Source organism: Cavia porcellus, unplaced genomic scaffold (genome assembly GCF_034190915.1).
Source record: "Cavia porcellus strain 051 isolate PalLab524CR breed Dunkin Hartley unplaced genomic scaffold, mCavPor4.1 scaffold_1, whole genome shotgun sequence".
In the NCBI taxonomy this organism is placed as follows: Eukaryota; Metazoa; Chordata; class Mammalia; order Rodentia; family Caviidae; genus Cavia; species Cavia porcellus.
In genome coordinates, this window is record NW_026947484.1 from 193057252 (window position 1) to 193078540 (window position 21289).

The 21289-nt window shown below is 37.9% G+C and overlaps 1 protein-coding gene across 8 annotated transcripts in view; it reads right to left on the reverse strand.

Annotated features, from left to right (window-relative positions):
• Nucleotides 1–21289, reverse strand: part of Unc13b (unc-13 homolog B) — a 192465-nt gene that overhangs the window by 106343 nt on the left and 64833 nt on the right. For 6 of the 8 annotated variants that reach the window (XM_063225805.1, XM_063225801.1, XM_063225794.1 and 3 more), the window contains 3 exons: nt 20897–20970; nt 18018–18075; nt 1099–1134 (listed from right to left, as the gene is read on the reverse strand). In XM_063225805.1, coding sequence (XP_063081875.1) covers nt 1099–1134; nt 18018–18075; nt 20897–20970 — 168 coding nt within the window. The remainder of the gene's footprint in view (nt 1–1098; nt 1135–18017; nt 18076–20896; nt 20971–21289) is intronic. The other 2 variants (XM_005004086.4, XM_005004087.4) reach the window with 1 other exon arrangement.

Genomic DNA, 21289 nt, shown 5'->3' on the forward strand with positions numbered 1-21289 from the left:
TAGAAGAATGTGAAAGAGAATAACAGAAATCAAACCTAGAAAAGTAGGTTGAGGAAAGGAATCTAACCTAGAGCAAAGATGGGCCTTCAAACATAAAAAGCACTCCAATGAAACTGAATGAAGCGTGAGCTTGCTGGTATACAGCACTTCTGGATCAGCTCCACTGGCTAACCTGTGCATGTAGATGCAACTTAATTGGCCAAGAAGAAATGAGAGACACTGTTTGGGGTTTTTTTTCATGGCAGGCTTTTCCCTCCTTCTTACCAATCTTACCTGAGCTCCCTAGGTTACTCTGGAACAGTTCTCTAACAGTAAAAATACTCAGAACCCAAGCTACAGGAGCTGCATACCTGGTGAGAACGTCAGTGGCAGGAGAAAACCTGGTCCTTCTCCGCCCGTGTCGCATCAGCCTGTCAGATGAGCGACACAGCTGGTACTGTCAGCCCAGAGTTGTGTGTTCTGACAAAAAGAACTGGTTGCCCACTAACTCCACGACAAAGGTAGTGTCCAGTTTAGATGGGCTGCTTCAAAGAAAGTCAAACCGTGTTTTCAGCCCTGTGTTTCTTTTACAATGGTTTTCGGTTGAAATGCCATTTTTGCTTTCCAAGACTAATACACCTGTGACAGTCATCTGTTCTGAAAACCTCACCCACACTAGTATTATTCATCCAGATCAAAATGCACACCAATCACCCTGCCTTTAGATCATCCCAGAATAAGCCTTCTTCTGGCCAAAAACCAATAAAAAATGTTTTACTACACTAGGGCTGATGATACTACTGGCCTCTGGGGAATAAAGATCAATGTCAGGATTAGGAATGGAATTTGGTTCTCTCTCTCTCTCTCTCTCTCTCTCTCTCTCTCTCTCTCTTTCTGTCACACACACACACACACACACACACACACACACACACAATTTGCTTCTAGAAACTGTCCTGGAAGGAAGGATTTCACTATATGTGATTGTCTCCTGACAAATGGAAGAGAAGAAGAGAATGGATTATATATGTTTGTATGCATGAATATCCACATTCATGGTTCAGAGGAATCACATCGAAAGGATGAAGAAAATGACACAGAATTTTAATTCTTACGTACTTTGCTGCTCTCCCCAGCCCAAATAGGTCCAGTGACCTAAGAAAACCACAAAGAAGTGACAGAAACAATTTTAGCAGAAATTCAAAGATCATTCCCTATCCACTAATTATTATGTGCCTTACTTTAGTTAAGCCTACCCTACTTGCATGCCATTAACTTTATGTAACAGTATCTGTCTTCTATAAAACATGAGGCAAATCTACAGAGTATTCTCGCTTTTTGCTGTTTACTAGAGAATCACAAAATAACATCATTGCTTCCATGCCATCTTAAACCTCCCAGTGGCCTAGATGTCTCAGAGAAGCATAATTTAGGGGTTCTCGTGCCTTTCCTGAGCCAAAAGAAGCAAAATTCTACCTCCTGCATCTAAGAAGTCCTTCCTTCGCACATATCTAATGAGTGCCAAAATGACCGTGCTTGGAGCCTCAAACCTCTTTTCCTCACATATTTGATAGACGAATAATCAATTACACTCTAGCTCAGTGACACATGCTACTAAACTAGCACCCCAAGAGACAGAAAAGGCCAACTGTTTTTGCCCTCTTCCAGTCAACATAACCCACATTTCTGCAACCAAAATGTGGGAATTTGACTCCATCTACAAAGCAAATCTCCAGCAGAAACCAATTGCACAATTGGTTCAATTCAATTCAATTCAACTCAACTCAACTCAATTCAATTCAATTCAATTCAGTGCTGATACAATCTACCCAGAGTCAGCACCAGATCCACAGTAAAGGGCTCAGTCCCATGAGACTTCTTCCAGGTCAGATGCCAATCCAAGTCCCAGGTTAGACTCGAACTTACAATCAACTGATTGTAAACTGAGACTCTCCTGATCGCCTCCTTGGGTTTGATTATTTGCTCAGATGACTCACAGGACTCAGGGAAATACTTTGTTCTTTCTGTTGTACCTGTCATTGGAAGGGCTACAAAGGATACAGACAAGCAGCAGGTGAGGAGATGACTAAATGCGGCCCTGCAGGGTCCTGAGCGTGGAGAAGCTCGTTACTCCCAGCACGTGGATGTGTTTTCCAGACTCCACACTTAGGGATTTTTATGAAGGCGCCATCACACAGGTATGATTTACCATCAACTCAAGCTCTAGCCCCTTTCTTCTTCCTGAAGAATGATAGGACAAAGAGCTACAAGCTTTTAGTCATGGCTCTGGTTTTTCTGATGACCCATCCATCTTGGAGCCTACCACGAATCATCTTAGAAGAACACATTCGTCTTGTTTTGTGTTTTGTTCTGTTTCTGAGACAGGGTCTCACTATATAGTGCATGAACCTGCTTATGTAGCCCAGGCTTCTAATTTTCTAGAGTTTCATATAAAAGGAATCACATAGTATGTCCTCTTTGTGGAAACCTGCTTATGTAGCCCATGCTGACCTCAAACTCACAGGGATCCACCTGCCTCAGCCTCCCAAGTGCTAGGATTACAGGTGTGTGCCACCATGCCCAGCACATATATTTATAATTACTGGTACAACCTGAACGCCCATCACAAAGTGAATGGGTAAACAAAATGTGGCATATCCACATAATAGAACACTACTTGGCAATAAAAAAGAACAAATTATTGATATACTTAATAAAATGAACAAATCTCAAAATCTTTATACCAAGTGGAAGCCAGTCAGAAAAAAAGAGTACATATGATATGTTTTAGTTTAGATCCAAAATATCCGACAAAAGTCTCCTATGTCCAGAGGCAGAGCTTCTGGAAGGTGATTGGATCACGAGTGAATGTACTCAATAAAACGAATCTCAAAACTGTTACTCTGGATGAAAAGCAGATACAAAGAGGAAATACTATGTGATTCCTTTTATATGAAACTCTAGAAAACTAAACAATCTATGCTACAAAAACACACAGGCTCTTTCTGCACTTTTTACCCTGCTTCTAGTGGAAAATGTAAGAAATCAGGAACAGTCACACTAAAATATAAGGTCTATAATTATCAAACAAAACAGTACTGGGCAACTGTTACATCGCCAATTAATAGCCCCGTGCTGTAATTTTTCTACGACACTGAAAGGAAAGAATATTTGAATCCCAGAGTCCAAGAAAACTGCCAGGCAATGACAGGCCTCACCTATCAATTACTGAATTGTAGTAATTACCTGGTGGCTCAGAAAGACATAACATTAAACATTAGAAATTATTCCCTTCTCTTTTCCTAGACAGATTAGATAGTATAAAGAACTTCTCTTTCTATGGAAAATAGTAGTAAAGAGCCTATAATTAAGAAAAGTACTTTGAAGCTAACACGAGGGAATAACAAAGAAAAGAAACAACCAATCTTACTTGTGCACATAGATATAAAAATCCAAAATGAAATGCAAATACAGTAATCAAACCTAATATGATAGTTAAAAAAGTAATTTACCATAATCAAGCAGGACACAGAATGGGAAAGATGATTAATAGAAATTAACACATTCATCATACTGGTCAATCAAAGGAAATACCCACAATGATTGGCTAAGCACTAACATTGAACAACTACTCCTTACTTTAATTTTTTATTATTTTTATTGGTGTATGTTTGTAGTACATAACGATTACATTCATCCTAGGTATCTACTTTTTTTTGTCATTTTTGAGACAGGGTTTTGCTATGCAGTTTAAGCTCTCCTTAAACTCACTTTGTAGCCCAAGTTGGCATCAAACTCACAGCAATCCTCCTGCCTCAGCCTCCCTAGTGCTTCTATTCCTTATTTTTAATGTAGAACTTCTCCTGACATATGACACAGAAAAGTACACAAATCATAATACTAAGCATTGCTCATAAAACTAAGCACACTCATATATCAATACACAGATCAAGAAAGAACATTACCAGCACTCCGCATACCTCTTTGTGCTCCTCTGTTATCACTACGAGCTTTGAACCAGCTGTTTTGTCTCTCTTCTCAGCAAGCCACATGGTAACACCCTCCTCTCCTCCAACCTTTGCTCAGTTCTCACCATCTCCTAGAGACCCCTACTCCATCATCTTACTTAGCGTCACAGTCCAACTCCAGCTCTAGTGTCACTACCATGGACCCTTTCCTTGGCCCATTTCTTAGAGCCCTGTGTAAGCTCATTATCCACGCTGTTCATTGGCCACCTGCTGCCACTCTCAGGACCTTCATTTGCTCTCTAATATAACTCTAGGATCTAAAACTCTAGAATCTACAACATAGGTGTCAAAATATTTATAGAAGGAAAAAGATGGGGACGGTAGTGCTAGAGCAGCTGGCTGTGAGAAAGCAACTTCCACTTCTTTGTTGGTTTGCCAGCACCTATAATCAGCATCAGTATCAACTGCTTTCACTAACACTAATGCACGGTGTAAAACTTGGCGTCATGGACAGAAGTCTGCACTCCATGTGCTGCCCTTGGCTGACACCACTACCCCTGCACTCTAAGGAGGAACCAGTAGACACTTCTGCTTCTGAGAGTCTTAGTCCTGGACTGGCGGTGGCAGAGCCTACAGACTGACGCTTCCCTTACTCCTCCATACCCAAATGGAGAAGACAGTAGGGCAGAATTTTCTAGGCAGTAAGAGATCCCCTGGCCAGGGTGTGTTTGGGATGGGGCATGTGTTTCATGACTTCTTTCTTTATATTTTCCAACTATCCTGCTGTGAATAGTCTCTCCCTTAATACAGCCCCGTTAACATCTTCGGTTATTCCTCAACTCATCTCTTCTGTTTGCCTTCCCAGACAGAGCCCATGGCGCTCCATGCCCTGCTGCTTTGCTGCATCAGCACTTCCCTGTTTCCATGGTGTGACTGAGAACAACATCAAAGACTGCCCAATATGAAGAAGTAAGCAGAAAGAAAGCTGGTGAGATCACCAGGGAGACTCCAGTTATTAAAAGCACAACAAAGGGAAGCAGCAGACAAGAACCGTAAAGGAAGGAAAGGCAGCTCAGGCAGACGGGCAATGACAGTGAATCGGTCACGGCACAGGAGCTGTTGCCTGTGGCTGTCTGCACTGTGCTTTCCACAAATATGATTTGTAGAAAGGCTGGTTATTCTTAAAAGCCAGGGAAGGATAAAGCACTCTCGTATTTTATTAGTTGGTGTGCAAACAGAATACCCCCCACAGTGGGGCATTTCACAATATCTTCAATGTTAACTGTCTATTAAACATAGAATGTTTTAACCCAGTAATCCCACTTCTATCTATTCAATCAACAGAGATACTCACACGTGTGAAAGTACGTATGTAAAATGATACCAATTTCAGCAGTATAACTGCAAATATTGGGAACAACTTAAATGTCCATTAGTAGCAGTTCCAATCCTGCTAGGTAAGCTGAAAATGTACACTTGAATACTGGCACCATCATCCATAGCAACACTATTCACCATACCCCATAGTTACAAAAAGAAAAACCTAAATGCCAGTCAATATAAATGGAGAAACAAAGTTTAGTACATCTACATAAAGTATTATTTGGTCATAAAACATAATCATGGTTTGATACATACTACAACATAAACTTTAAAAATGTCCATTAATAGGGACTGGTTTTCTATGTGTGTTTTTATATTTAAATGAAAAAAAGCAAAGCACAGAATACCTCATAATGGCATGCACTATTTGTGAGGGGGAAATATTGTATCAGTTTATAAATGTATGTATTCTAGAGAAATCCACAATAAATTAAAATCGTGGTTGTGAGCAGAAATTACATAGCTTAAAGGACAGAGATAAAAAATTGTTTTTCATAGTCAATTTTTATCTTGGGGAGCTTGAGCTGTAACACAGAGTTTGCTTGGTTTGCACAAGGCCCTAAGTTTAAGCTCCAGCAAGTAGAGCAAAAAAAAGTTTTTAATGAAAGCTGCATGTTTGTAACTTTTGAATTGTGCACCTCATGTACATGGTACTTTTCACAAATGGATATAAACATCTTACCTATGAAGTACAAACACCTACCACCTGCTCTTCTCGTCCTAGCTGCCTGTCGTGAGTGACTATTACTGTATGGACCAGATTCATGGCCAATCAATTACTTCAAAGGGAAAAATGGCCATCCATGACCTTAACCTTAGGAAAGACACGGGACCTGAGACATAAATTTGGGAAAACTTATGAAAATGTACACAACTACACCAGATGTTATCTTTGTATTTGGATTCAGAGTCCATTTGGGTGGTAGCAAGACAATTGGCTGTAGCGTGATTATGCAAAGAAAAATGAACTCAAACACAGACTTGCATGGCCTGTTTAAAAAAAAGACAAGGCCTATATGAAAAGAGAAAGGTCTCAAGAAAATAAACAGGAATGTAATATTCAGTGAGAGAATGTCAAGGTCATGCAAAAAGTGATGCAAAAAGTGAAAGGAGCAAAGGTTTCACAGTGACTGACTGCAGTGACTGCAGTGTTTTCATGAAACAATAAACAGTAGAAACTTAAAAAAACAAAGGATCCCCCACCTACAGAACACCAGAGTCACTGGGATGGTTTAATGTAGGAGCCAGAATAAGAGTTCAACTAGCAATGGCAAAATGGGGTTCAGGCACTCGTTTAACAATAGAGTGTTCTGTCCAGTGTGAGCGAGGTGCCTCACATATTCTGGGTTCAACAAGCACTGTAAAAGAACGGGTAGAGGGCACCAAGATGGTGACAAAACTGTGCAGGTGGCATAGGAAAAGTATGAGCTCTGCATCTTTGCCTTTCAGAATTTTAGAAATGAGAAGTGCAAAACAGGAAACTGATGAACTGTAAGATCTATATGGTAAGGCAGGAGGATGTTCGAGGCCAGCCTCGACCACACAGTGAGACCCTGTTTCAAAAAACAAAACAAACAAACAAAAAAGGCTTAGAGGGTAAAGGCCAGCTAGCCATGCAATCCTATTTTCCTTCAGGATGTGTGGTCCGTAGTTAATGAAAGTCATCAGTGACGTAAGACTTGCTCTTCTGTTTGCAGAGCTCACAGAAATAGGTCTTCAGTGATTGCAATCATATTTCAAACATCAAACATTCCCATGGCATAAAACTTCCAACCCAATAATGCATTTCAAAGCAAGAAGGTAATAGATGATGAAGAGGACACTAGATCTTAAAGAAGAGGAGAAAGGTTCTTAAGGGGATAAATCCCCCAAACTGGGCCAATCATGTGTATCTTGACTCTTTAGGGGGGAAAAATGAATGATGCAGGGACTAATTTCCTTCAGCAAATTGGCACAACTATGGTATTATTCCACTGCCTCCAAGCTGCGATGCTCTGCATCTTTTCAATCCTTTCTTTTCACTCTTTATTTATCCTACTAGGAAAAAATATTTCCTTTCAGTCAACACATAGCAATTAGTTCTTTCAAGTCATTTTTAAATTTACCTCTCTGGAAAATGTTTTTTCTTTCTTTTTTGACACAGGGTTTCACTATGCAGGTCAGGCTGGCCTCAAACTCACTTTACAGCTCAGGCTGGCCTCAAACTCACAGTGATCTGCCTGCCTTAGCCTCCCAAGTAGTGGGATTACAGGCAAGTGCCACCATGCCTGGCCACTGTAAAGCATTCTTGAACCAATTTTATACCATACTTGATCATTTGTTACTCTGCCAATTTAGGACTTCCCTGTTAATCCCCAGAGTATTATTATGTACCTGTGACAGACAACAATAAATAACATTCAAATGACATTTCAGTTTTTGTGTATTTGTCCTTTTGACCTGTGTCTAGGTTATTATTCAGGTCTTCTGATTCTTTACACATTCTACCATTAATTCCCCCTTTGCCCTTACAGATATATTTCCTCATCTGTCTTTTCACTGGAAGGTTTGGGGAAAAGGAAACAAAACATTCAACAGAGGCCAGGCACGATGGCACATGTCTATAATCCCAGCACTAGGGAGGCTGAGGCAGGAGTTTTCACTGTGAGTTCGAGGCCAGCCTGAACTGCATATTGAAACCTTGTCTCAAACACACACACACACACACACACACACACACACACACACACACACACGCACGCACGCACGCACGCACGCATGCAAAACAGATAAGTTCCCTTGAATTCAGGGGCTTTGCATTTATTTTCTGTAACACTGGTCTAGAGTGTCAAAGGTTCACAAGAGAAATTAAGAAAAAAATGACAGTTATTCTTTTGTCTTGCAACTGCTAAAGAAAGGCCATGATTTCTACTAAGTAAAGTCATGACTATCTTAATGCTTATAAATTACCTTACTATGTAGCTAACATATCTTTAATTATTGCCAGCTTTATATATCAGTTGCCTGAATAGGAGTTTAAATCACAAAAGTATCCTAAGTGTCTAAAAACTCTAGAGCAATTTCCAATCCAAAGAAAAAGGATGCCACCTTGCAGCAAATACAGGAAATTACACTGTCTCTCCCTGTAACTTCTGAAAAAACAAATTGTCTTTATCAAAATCTAAGTGGATGAGGTCTCTCAAGAACAAACAGGTAAGTATTACTGTCACTATCTAAACACAATAGACAGAGACTAAGAAGTTGAAGATTATGTCACTACTTCTGCAGTTCAGTCTCAAAGGAGAAAAAAACTCTGTCACTCAAGTAATGTGAATCAAAGAAAAAGTTTAGAGTATATTATTATGCTAAACTAGAGGACAAATGACAGGTACTGTGCTCCTAAGTGTTAGCTCCATTTACTCCAAAATACATGCTTTTATATGTATTCTTTCACATATTCAAACACTGCATAATTAAAATGCTAATATTTTTAAAATAACATTTAGGATATTGGGAGAATATACACCAAACTAGGGAGTAGCAATCTCAGAATGAAGTAGGCAGTAAAAATCATACAGTAATTCAATTCTCCATTTTATACATTCCTGGGTTGAAAATTTTTTATAGGAAACATGCTGGAGGGCCTGCCCCTGGCTGGGAACAACTTGGAAGCTCCCGGCAGGCCTGGGCTGCCTCAGACTGCTGCTGCTGAGCCTGCCCCTTGGGGAACCCATTTGCCTCCTGGACCTAGAACTGCAGTTGGTCTTTGGATCCAACCCATTCTCCCAGAAACTTGGACTACAGGGGATTACCACGATGGCTGGATGGGAGATTCAGGAACCCCTCACCCAAACAGAAGACCTAAGCAGGCTCCAGTCAGTGTGGTGAGTTTGCCCCTAAAATAGAGGTCTGCAGTGGGTAAAATAGGAACAGAAGTGAAACTCCCTCCAACTGTAGGACCTTGGCGAACCTGGCAAGAGAGTGGATGATCCCCTCCTCCACACAGAGAACATTAGGCAGGTTGAGGAGTGCACCAATAAGGCCTCCGCCAACTTGGAGAAAATTAAAAGAGCTTATGAGACACCCAGTGACACAGTAGGGCCTCATCTGACACAAACACTATACACAGGGAGATCTGGTGACCTGTAACAACTTGAAGACATAGCAACAGCAAGAACTAACAGTTGATCTATACCAACACTTCTAGGCTAGTTAGCCCAGAAGGAATATAGGACTCACCCAACAGGCCTTGCAGGAGGAATTCAGGTGACTGAATCTCCTCTTCATTGTGGTATGCAGCAATTGGGCAAACATCAACTATACAGTAGGGCCCTAAAACTCATACTACTGACAGCTGAGACTGTTGGGATTGAAAGACCAAATATTTACCCAAAAGGTGAAAATGATAAAACAAAAAGGTAAAATGCAATCTCAAACATCTAGTCCATCAGGAGCAAGTACAGGCAACAGTGAAATAGAAGACTTTAAAAGTCATATATCAGGAATCTCTGAAAAGATAGCAAATGAAAAGATAGCAAAAGAAACAAATCCATGAGGCTATAGAGGAACTCAAATTAGAAATAATGTCTTAGGTAAAGACAGAAATAACAACTTTAGTAAATGAGTTGCTCAACATAGCAAGAGAAGAAATAGATAAGAAATACACTATTCTCTGTTCAGAGTGATATTAGCCTGCTTGGGTTTTTTCTATCTCAACACAATTGAAGATATGGATAACTGCATGTATGTTTAAGTGTATAGGATTGATAACCATATTTCTAAGTTTTTATTGGACAGTTGAACAGAACTGTTTGAGTCTCGCTGTTTGAATTCTCACTTTACATGTTCCATTTTTGTATCTTGAATAACTATTTGTAAAATGACAATATGTAAACATCAACCAGTGATTTCTTACTGTTTATTTTTTCTCTGAATGCATGTATTATTTCTACCTATTTTCTGTTTTGTTTAGTCTTTCTTTAAATAAAATTTTAAAAAAAATAAGTAAGAAATACACAAGAGTATGACAAATTGATTGAAACTTTGAATGAACAATGCAGAAAACAAGCAGAATCCATGAAACAAATTCAAAGTGATATCTAAGAAACAAAAAACTCTATTGAAAGCTGGCAAAACTGTTTAAATGAAGCTGAAAATAGAATTTCAGACATTGAAGACAGGATGGCAGATAGCAATCATAAAAGGGTAGAACTTATAAAAACAACAAAGCAGCATGAAATGACAATCCAGCAGCTTCAAGATGATGCCAAGAGAAACAATGTAAGACTAATAAGCATCACCGAGGATGCAGGAGACAATGCAAAGGACATAACTAAGCAGTTCACAGAAGTAATGGCAGAAAATTTCCCAAACATGGGGGAAAAATCTGATATACAAATAAGTGAGGCAAATAGAATGCCAAACAGTCATAACCAACATAAATCTACACCCAGACATATAATAATTAAGATTCCAGACATACAACATAAAAACAGCATACTAAAAGCTGTTAGAGAAAAGACACAACTCACCTATCAAGGTAAGTTTATTAGAGTCATGGCAGACTTTTTTCAGCGCAAACCTTCAAGTTAAGATGAGCTTGGAGTGAAGTATTTCAAGCCCTGAAAGAAAACAACTTTCAACCCAAGCTGATATACCCCGGAAAACTGTCTTTCAAATTTAATGGAGAAACAAGATACTTCCGTGACAAAGAACAACTAAAAGAATTTATGGCTATCAAATCAACCCTAGAAAGACTACCGAAAGACATGCTAGATAGAGATAAAAATGACCACAATCTCCAAAACAACAACAGAAAGAAACCACTGGGCTGGACAAGAAATTAAACAAGGGAGAAAAGCAGGGAACCAACAATAGGAACCCAACACGGCAAAGTCAAGCCAGTACATATCAGTGATATCCATAAATGTAATGGGCTCAATTCACCTGTCAAAAGAAACAGGTTGACAAGATGGATCAAGAAACAGGATCCCATAATATGCTGTATACAAGAAATACATCTGAATCAAAAAGAAACTCATAGATTAAAAGTCAAAGGATGGAAAACAGTATTCCATGCAACAGAAACCCAGAAAAAAGCAGGGGTAGCTATTCTGTTTGCAGACAAAGTGAACTTCAAACCTACAAAGATTAAAAGAGACAAGGCTACTACATACTTGTAAGTGGAAAACTACAAGAGGAAGAACTAACAATTGTAAATATATATGCACCACATACAGGAGCACCTAACTATATAAGACAAATACTAATGGACATGAAATTCCAAATACACAAGAACACAATTGTAATAGGAAATCTTAACGCCCCACTGTCACAAAGAGATAAATGAACTAGACAAAAAGTCAGCAAAGAAATAACAGAACTGAACCATATCTGTGAGCAAATGGACTTAGTGGATGTTTACAGAGTGGTTCCACCCAACCACATCAGAATGTACATTTTTCTCAGCTGCACATGGGACATTCTCCAAAATAGACAATATATTAACCCATAAAGCATTCTTAACTAAATGCAAAGAGAGCAAAATTATCCCATGCATAATATCTGATCATAGTGCACTAAAATTGGAAATCAATGGCAAAGAAACCTGCATAAATACATGGAAATTAAACAACAACCTTATGAATAACTAGTGGGTTACAAATGAAATTAAAGAAGACATAAAACAATATCTACAATATAATGAAAATGCAGATACAACATATTGTAATCTGTAGGATGCAATGAAAGCAGTCCTAAGAGGAAAATATATAGCAATAATTAGTCACATCAAGAAAATGGAATGAACACAAATAAATAACCTAATGCTACATCTCAAGCTTCTAGAAAAGGAAGAGCAAGTCAAACCTAAGCTCATGGAAGAGAAGAAATTGTAAAGAATAGAGCAGAAATTAATGCAATTGAAACTAAAAAAAAAAAAAGAATACAAAGAATTAATGAATCAAAGAGCTGGTTTTTTGAGAGAATAAACAAAATTGATAAACCTCTAGCCAACCTTATCAAGAAAAAGAAAGAAAAAACTCAAATCCATGCAATAAGGACTGAAAAGAAGGAAATTACTACAGATCCCATGGTAATTCAAAAGATCATGAACACCAACTTTGAAAATCTTTACTTACATAGGGTGAAAAACACAGAGGAAATGGACAGATTTCTAGGAACATATGAAGTACAAAGCTTAATCAAGAAGATTTAACAATTTTGAATAACCCAGTATCAGCTACTAAAATCAAAAATGTTATCAAAAACTTACCAACAAAGAAAAGGCCTGGCCCTGATGGATTCACAGCTGAATTCTATAAAAAATTTAGAGAAAATTTAACACCAATATTCCTTAAACTCTTCAATGAAATTGAAAGAGAAGCAGTCCTCCTTAACTCATTTTTGGAGGCAAGTATCACTCTGATACCAAAACCAGAGAAAGATCCAACCAAAAAGAAGAACTATAGACCAATTTCATTAATGAACATTGATGCAAAAATTCTCAATAAAATACTGGCAAATAGAATGCAGCAAATCATTAAGAAGATTATACACCACGACCAAGTGGGATTTATTCCAGGAATGCAGGGATGGTTCAACTTATTCATCAAAAATTTAATATACCACATCAACAGAGCCAAAAATAAAAATTACATGATCATCTCAACAGACGTAGGAAAAACTTTCAATGAAGTCCAACACCTTTTTGTGATAAAAACTACAGAAACTCAGAGTAGACGGTATGCATCTCAATCTCATAAAGGCCACCCTTGATAAACCAATAGCCAACAATATACTAAATGGACAAAAACTGAAAGCCTTCCCTCTAAAATCACAAACAAGACAAGGATGTCCACTATCACCATTCCAATTCAACACAGTTCTAGAAATATTAGCCAGAGCAATCAGATAAAGGGGAGAAATAAAACGAATAAAAATGGGAAAAGAAGAAATTAAATTATCATTATTTGCAGACAACATGATACTCTACATAGAAAATCCCAAAAAACTCCATTAAAAGACTACTCGAGGTCGGGGGCTGGGGATTTAGCTCAGCAGCATAAGCACCTGCCTTGCAGGCAGGCAGTCGTGAGTTCCATCCCCGGTCCCGATAAAAAGGAAAAAGACAAAAAAAAAAAAAAAGACTACTTGAGGTAATAAATTCAGCAGCATAGCTGGATATGAAATCAGCACTCAAACTCAATAGCATTCCTGTACACAAACAAAAAACTCCATGAGAGAGAAATTATGGAAATACTGCTTTTCACAATAGCATCTAAAAAAATGAAATACCTAGGAATCAATCTAACCGAGAATGTAAAAAACTTATATGCTGAAAATTATATTACTCTAAAAAAGGAGACTGAAGAGGATTCTAGAAAATGGAAAGATATCCTTGCTCTTGGTTAGGAAGAACCAACACTGTGAAAATGGCCATACTCCCAAAACTGTTATACAGATTTAATGCAATGCCAATCAAAATATCATTAACATACATTACAGATCTAGAGAAAACATTCCTAAAATTCATATGGAAACAGAAAAAAACCTAGAATAGCAAAGGTGATTCTGGGCAACAAAGGCAAGACAGGAGGCATCTGAATTCCTGACTTGAAACTATACTATAAAGCCACAGTAATAAAATCAGCATGATAGCGGCAAAGAAATAGATCTGAGGATCAATGGAACAGATTAAAAGATACAAAGACAATCAGCCACCTCATATTTGACAAAGAGACTAACCATGTTCACTGGAAGAACAATAGCCTCTTTAATGGTGTGGAAAAATTGGCTTTCCACATGTCGAAAACTGAAACTAGACCCACACCTATCACCATGCACTAAACTAAAGTCAAAATTGATCAAAGATCTAAATATTAAAAACAGAAACACTAAATCTTCTGGAAGATAAGACAGGTAGAAATCTTGGTAGGGGCAGGAAGAAAATTCATGAATAAATGCAATCCACACAGAAAATATTTCAAAGAATCAACAACTGGGATTATATATTACTAAAAAGCTTTTGCACTTCAAAAGAAATCGCCAACAAAGTAAAAAGAAATTCCACAGGATGGGAAAGAATTTTAGCCAACAATCCCTCAGACAAAGCACTTATATCCAGAACATATAAAGAACTAAAAAACATCAAGCCCTCCAAATTCAAAGACCCTCTCCAAAAATGGGCATCAGAGATGAACACACAGTTCTCAGATGAAGATATACAAATGGCAAATAAATACATGAAGAAATGTTCACCATCACTGGTCACTCGAGAAAAAGAATGGCTGCCATCAAGAAAACTACTGGTAACAAATGTTGGCGAGGATGTGGGGAAAAAGGAACACTCCTCCAGTGTTGATGGGAGTGCAGATTGGTGCAGCCACTGTGGAAATCAGTATGGAGATTCCTCAAAAAACTAGAATTGGAAGTTCCATTCAATCCAGCTAGTCCCCTCCCAGGTATTTTCCCAGAAAAATTGAAAAGGTTATATCACAGTGATACATATGCACCAGCGTTCACAGCAGCACAATTTCTAATAGCTAAATCTTGGAAACAACCAAGATGTCCATCAACCGCAAAGTGGATGAAAAAAACGTGGTATATTTTTACAATGGAATACTATTCGGCTATAAAAAAGATGATCTTGAGGCCTTTTTGCTAAATGGAGGAACTTGAGAATATCCTCATTAGTGAATAAACAAGACTCACAGTAGTAAATATCACATTGTCTCTCTAGTGTAAAAAATAATAAGAACTGACAGAATGGCATCCAAAAAGTATAATAGATATAAAAATATAGTAGATATAATAGATATTACAAAACTGAAAGGGAAGGAAAGTGCTCTAAAGGATATAATGGTATGTATAGTGTGTAAGATAGATGACCACATTACTGAGCTTTTGTTACATCATTGAACAGAAGAGTTTGTACTGTCAATGTTCGAGAGTCTAGCCACTTTTTATGATTTGATTTTGTAACTTTAACAACTATTGTTAAGATGACAATATGTAGGGGCTGGGGATTTAGCTCAGCAGCATAAGCACCAATATTCAAAGCTGATAAAAATCCAATGCTCCTATAGCACGAATGGAACATGTAAATGTCCATTTCTCACACAAACTTTTTTGGCTTTTTATTTGTTTTTCGGTTATTTGGGGTAGCCCACAATGACCTCAAACTGGTGGCAATCTTCCTGCCTCACTCCCCTGAATTGTGGGATTGTAACCATGCACCACCACACTCAGTTAAATGGAAGAGTGGTTGTTGATAACATGTTTTTGTTTTGTTTTGTTTTGTCTTTATTTTTGTGGTATTAAGCATTAAATCTATGATCTCACACAGGTTAGGCAGGTGTTCTACCACTGAGCCTCCAACCCTTAGGTGTTATTTTAGATAATATTATGTTGATGTTAAATTTCTTAGTTGTGGGGCTGGGGATTTAGCTCAGCGGCATAAGTGCCTGCTTTGCAAGCAGGCAGTCATGAGTTCGATCCCTGGTACCAATAAAAAAAAAAAAAAAAAAAAAAAAATTTCTTAGTTGTGATGACAGTATTTGGGTTATGTCAACAGCCCTACTTGTTAGGAAATACATGCTACTGTGTTAATGAAGTGTCCAGTTTACATAAAAATAGATTATATAAAAAGTCATATAAAGAAATATGACAGAAAAATAAGAGGGAGAAATAAATGGGGTAAAACGTTAATTTCTGAGTCTAGTAAAAGAGTAATGGGCACTCACCAAACTGCTGGCTCAGCTTTTCTACAGATTTAAAATTCTCCAAGATGAAAATGAATAAAAGAGCAGCGAAAATGCAAGAATGAACTCGTCATAAAAAGTAGCCAATAAACAAGTAAAACTGCATCAGAGTTAACAAACCTACTGATTTTCTATTGCATTTTATTTCTCCCTGGCCTCTTGGCATTTGCTCTTTAATCACTTCAACTGCATTTCATCACATGAGCCCAGAAAGAAACAGGATATGAAATTTTAATCATTCATTTCACGTCTCAATAGCAGTCCTGGGAAAAAAGGTTCAAAAGATTAAGAAGTAAAAATTAACTCATTTCAGTAAGTTTGGAAAAGAACCTACAGATTTCAGATTTTTTTGGCTCCTATGACCTAAATAGCAAAGGAAAACAGAAATGGCAGTAATAAATAATATGAGAAAGGGATCATATGAGAATTTATATGAGAGCTAGAAAGCAATCAATGGCGAACAGAAGCTCTCCCAAACATTACCAAGGAAACAGTGTAACATGGCAGTGTAAGGTATGGGGTCAAAATGTCTGGGTTTGAAAATTTAGGACATCACAGCTCAATCTCTTTATACCTCAGCTTCTTCATCTGAAAAAATGAGGACAAGAGTAAAATCTGTATCTTAGGGTTGTTGTGGAGATTAAACAATTGAACATATTTAAGTTCTTAGAATAGCATCTGGTTTACTGTCAAGAGATTAATCTATGCTGCCTCCTGTGGTTTCTGTATTACTATGACAACTTCTCCCACCACCAGTTTCATCCTACAATCAAAGGGCTTTGGTGATGGATTCAAAAAAACGGGGCTGGGGATTTAGCTCAGCGGCATAAGCGCCTGCCTTGCAAGCAGGCAGTCGTGAGTTCGATCCCTGGTACCGATGAAAAGGAAAAAGACAAAAAAAAAAAAAAAAAAAAAACGATGGCAACACATAAGGGGCACATGTATATACATGAACACACATCTCTCCTAGGCTGAAACCTCAAATGGAACAGACTAACTTGGTCCTCTACTCTCTCCTCTACCTGTTCCCAAAGACACAGAGAAGGTAGTAATATACCAATGATGTGTGGCTCATTTCTGGAAGGAATCTCTGAGATCCAAATAAATTAATCTCAGGAGAAATGATGGATTCTCTCACCAGGTCAATCATTTATTAAACTTTACTGAGGTTTGCTATCTATTAGTTGTTGAATCAGGAAGTAAAAAATAGAAAAACGTCATCTTTGAAAATGTGGCAGTTTTGTTATTTGTTACAGTGCTGAAGATCAAACTCAGGGCCTTGTGCATGCTAGGTGGTACAGCTATATACCACTGAGCTACATAATCTGCTCCAAAACTCTGTGTTCCTGTATTAATTGAACGTAAGTTATAATGTGTGGCAGTTATGTAACAGATGTACACAGAGGATTCATGGAACCACAGAGAGGAAATCCAGAAGTTAATTTACAGGAAGGAGGAAAGAGCACAAAGAATTCCCAGAAATGATGATGTTTAAACTGAGCCTTAAACAGTAAGAGGTAGGCCAAGCATGGTGGCACACACCCGTAATCCCAGCACTCTGGGATGCAAGTTTAGGTTCAAGCTCAGACTGAGCAATTTAGCAACAGTGGGAAATCCCTGGATTAACCCCTTAAAACTGGGGAAAAAAGAAAGAAAGAAAAATAACAGGTAAACAGAGAGAGAGGGTAAAATCAGATACCCAATAGTTAAAGCTTGCAAACAGAAAAAAACTAGGAGCACGGCTACCCTGCCAAAAGCACACAAAACCTCTTTCTGAAGATGATGGATGAGCAGCCCCTGGAGCCTGTGTCTTAACAGCAGGACCTCCGGAATATCTGCAGTTTATACGCACTATGTCTCTACCACCCCCAACTCAAAATAAGCCATATTGAAGAAGGTTACAGAAAGCGGCAATTAAGACAGGTTCAGAGGCCAGTTTCTCACTTACAACACTGGGTGGCAGCAGTGGACAGTGGCTTCCTCTGGCTTTCTTCTTGCATAGAATACTAGAAGGAAAGAGGAAGTGAGAAAAAAAAATAACACACATACATATGCAATAAGAGGCCCAAGTAAATAGGGAAAAACATCTCAACCACCTATAAAAAGGTTAGTGTTTGTTTGACCTGAGTTAAATTTTTATTGAACTGAAACAAACTGCTATTTTCTCTGCATAATCCTAACACCAAGATGATCAGTTATGGTGTGCGCTACTAAGTGAGTGCAAGGCCAGCCTGAACTTCACAGTGAAACTCTATCTAAAAAGACAAAAAACAAAAAATCTAACTATAAAAACCTGAAAACAATACTGTAAGAAAGGAAAACAGATCACCCTCATCTATGAACATAGATACAAAAATACTAAAAGGCTACTAGCACAATTCACGACACTATAGAAGTATGTAATATTTCTATGTAAATGTGTATACACATATGTGCATATATATGTATACTGGCATAAAAAAGCACATATAACCTGACTGGGTGAGCTTTATACGCAAGGACAGTTAAGTATCTATAAATCTACTTATATAATTCACCACATTAAAGAGATGAAAGGGGGGGGCTGGTGATTTAGCTCAGCAGCATAAGCTCCTGCCTTGCAAGCAGGCAGTCATGAGTTCGATCCCAGGTACCGATAAAAAGGAAAAAGACAAAAAAAAAAAAGAGATGAAAGGGGAAATTCTGTTATCTAATAGATAAAGGTTAATGTTATTTCAAATCCCAGTTTCATAACAAAAATGATTAGAAAATCAGAAAGAAAATAGAATTTTTTAATCTGATAAGGAATATCCACCAAAGTCAATGACAAATTTTAAAGTCATACTTTAAGATGAAGCAATCTTCATATAGTTACGAAACAGACAGGGCTCTCCACTTTCTATTACAAATTACACATTTACCACCCATTAGCAATGGGGACACTCACTCAGTGCATCTCAGGATCCAGATGCTCAAACTCTTATATAAAATGGCAAATATTTGTATTCAACTTATGTACATTTTCTTGTATATTTTAGACATGTCTAGAGTATTTACAATATCTAAGACAATGTAAAAGCTGTGTTGTCAGACTATGGCATTGGGAGCGATTACAACAAAGAAAAAGTCCTTCTGGGGTTAAGGATACAGCCAGAGGCACGGCACAAGCTTAGTATCATGTAAGGCCCCATGTTTAGTTTCTAACCCACACACAGAAATATGTACATGTTCAATGCAGGTGGATTTTTCTCAGTATCATCAGCTCAAGGAAGGTTATTTACACTGATGCAGAATCCATGGATACAGGGCTGAGAGTCCTAGGTGTCTTAGGCAATGAATTTTTAAAAATAAGGATCATAAAAAAAACAAGGAAAGTCTGAAAAATGTGACAGCAAAGAAAGTGTGACTACTGGGCCAGGGATTTAGCTCAGCACCCTAAGCATCTGCCTGGCAAGCATGAGGTTGTGAGTTTGATCCCAGGTACAAAAAAAAAAAAAGCGTGACTACTAAATATAACACAATAACCTGGATGGGATACTGGAATACTTGATTTCTGTACAATAAAATTTTCAAACTTTTAGTTAATAAAATACATAGTAATAATTCTTTAGTTAATACTATATTATTAGTATCATTTCATTATCTGTAATACATGCACCACACTAATAAAAAATGCTAATAATAGGAGATACATGCTAGCTGAAAGAAGACAATCACAAAGGTCCAAATATAATTCCAGTTATTTGAAATGTCTAGACCAAGTTAACATAGAAAAACAGAAGGTAGACTGATGGCTGTCCAGAGCGGAGAAGAATGAAGGATTTGAGACTGATGGTTAAGAGTACAGGGTCTTTTTATGGAGCAATGAAAATTTTCAGAATTGCTTGTGGTGATAGATGTACAACTCTAAATATTTTAAAATCCATTGATTTGCACACTTTAAATGGGTCAATTAAAAATTATGTTTCAAAAGGCTCTCGAAGGGCTAGGGATACAGATTGGTGGATAGTACTTGCCTGACATGCACAATGTCCCAGATGAATCTCCAGTAAAAGGACAAAAGCTAGGAAGGAAAGCAATGCTGCCAGGCATGAGTCACGCCTGTAATCCCAGCACTTGGGAGGCTGAGACAGGAGGCCTGCCACGAGTTTGAGGGCAGCCTGGGCTACATAATGAGTTCAGTTCTTGCCTGAACTACACAGCAAAACCTCATCTCAAAAAACAGGAACGAGAGCCGGATGGGGTGGCACACTCCTCTAATCCCAGCACCCAGAAGGAGCTTGAGGCAGGAGGATCACTATGAATTAGAGGCCAGGCTGGGATACACAGTGACTCAAAAACAGGCCCAGGCTGGGGATGTAGCTCAGTAGCAGCTCAGTGGCACTGCATCTGCCTGGCAAGCACGAGATCCTGAGTTTGATCTCCAGTACAAGGAGAGAAAAGGAAAAGAAACAGAAACAGAGTGGTATAAGATGAAAGATGTAAACTTAGTCAGTACCACATCTTGACCTAAAAGACAAATAGGGAGCAAAAATCTCACAAGGAGTTGGAAACAACAGAACCACTGTTATTAAAATTTGTAAAATTCTGGAATATTTATCAAAATTATAGTAGTTTTAGCATTTTAATCATTCCAACTAATTCTGTATAGTGGTAAAAAGCTTGTAAAGTCAAAAGTACAGTGTGAAGTATAATTATTATAAATATAAAATACATCATAAAAAATAAATTGATTTAAAATTGAATTTGTAATGAAAGCTAAAATGGGTATAAAACAATACATTTCCCCTCAGTACTTACAGTGTTTTTCTTTTTATAGTAATCTATAAAAGGAAAGACCACTCCTACCTCACTGTCAGCTCCCAAGGCATTCATTTGCTCCAATCTGTAAGTCCAATATCTGGCTTCCTCTTCTGGGATATCTACCACAAAAATGAAGAAGTATCAGCCATACTGACCACACTTCAATCACTTGTAGAATAATACTTATCTGGTCAAATGCTTACAGTTTCAAAGGTGGTGATAATATATGAATTTTACTGGTGACTCAGTTCTTGCCATGAACATTATTTTAAATTTTTACTAAAACTGATATAACGTATTACTATACTAGTCCCAAAGTTCTATTTTGCAATGAAGAATCTGAAGCTCAGAAAGTTAAATAGCCAAGCATGGTGCTGTATGTCTCAGTAGACTAATGCAGAAGGGTCACAAGTTCAATGCCACCTGAACCTACATAGC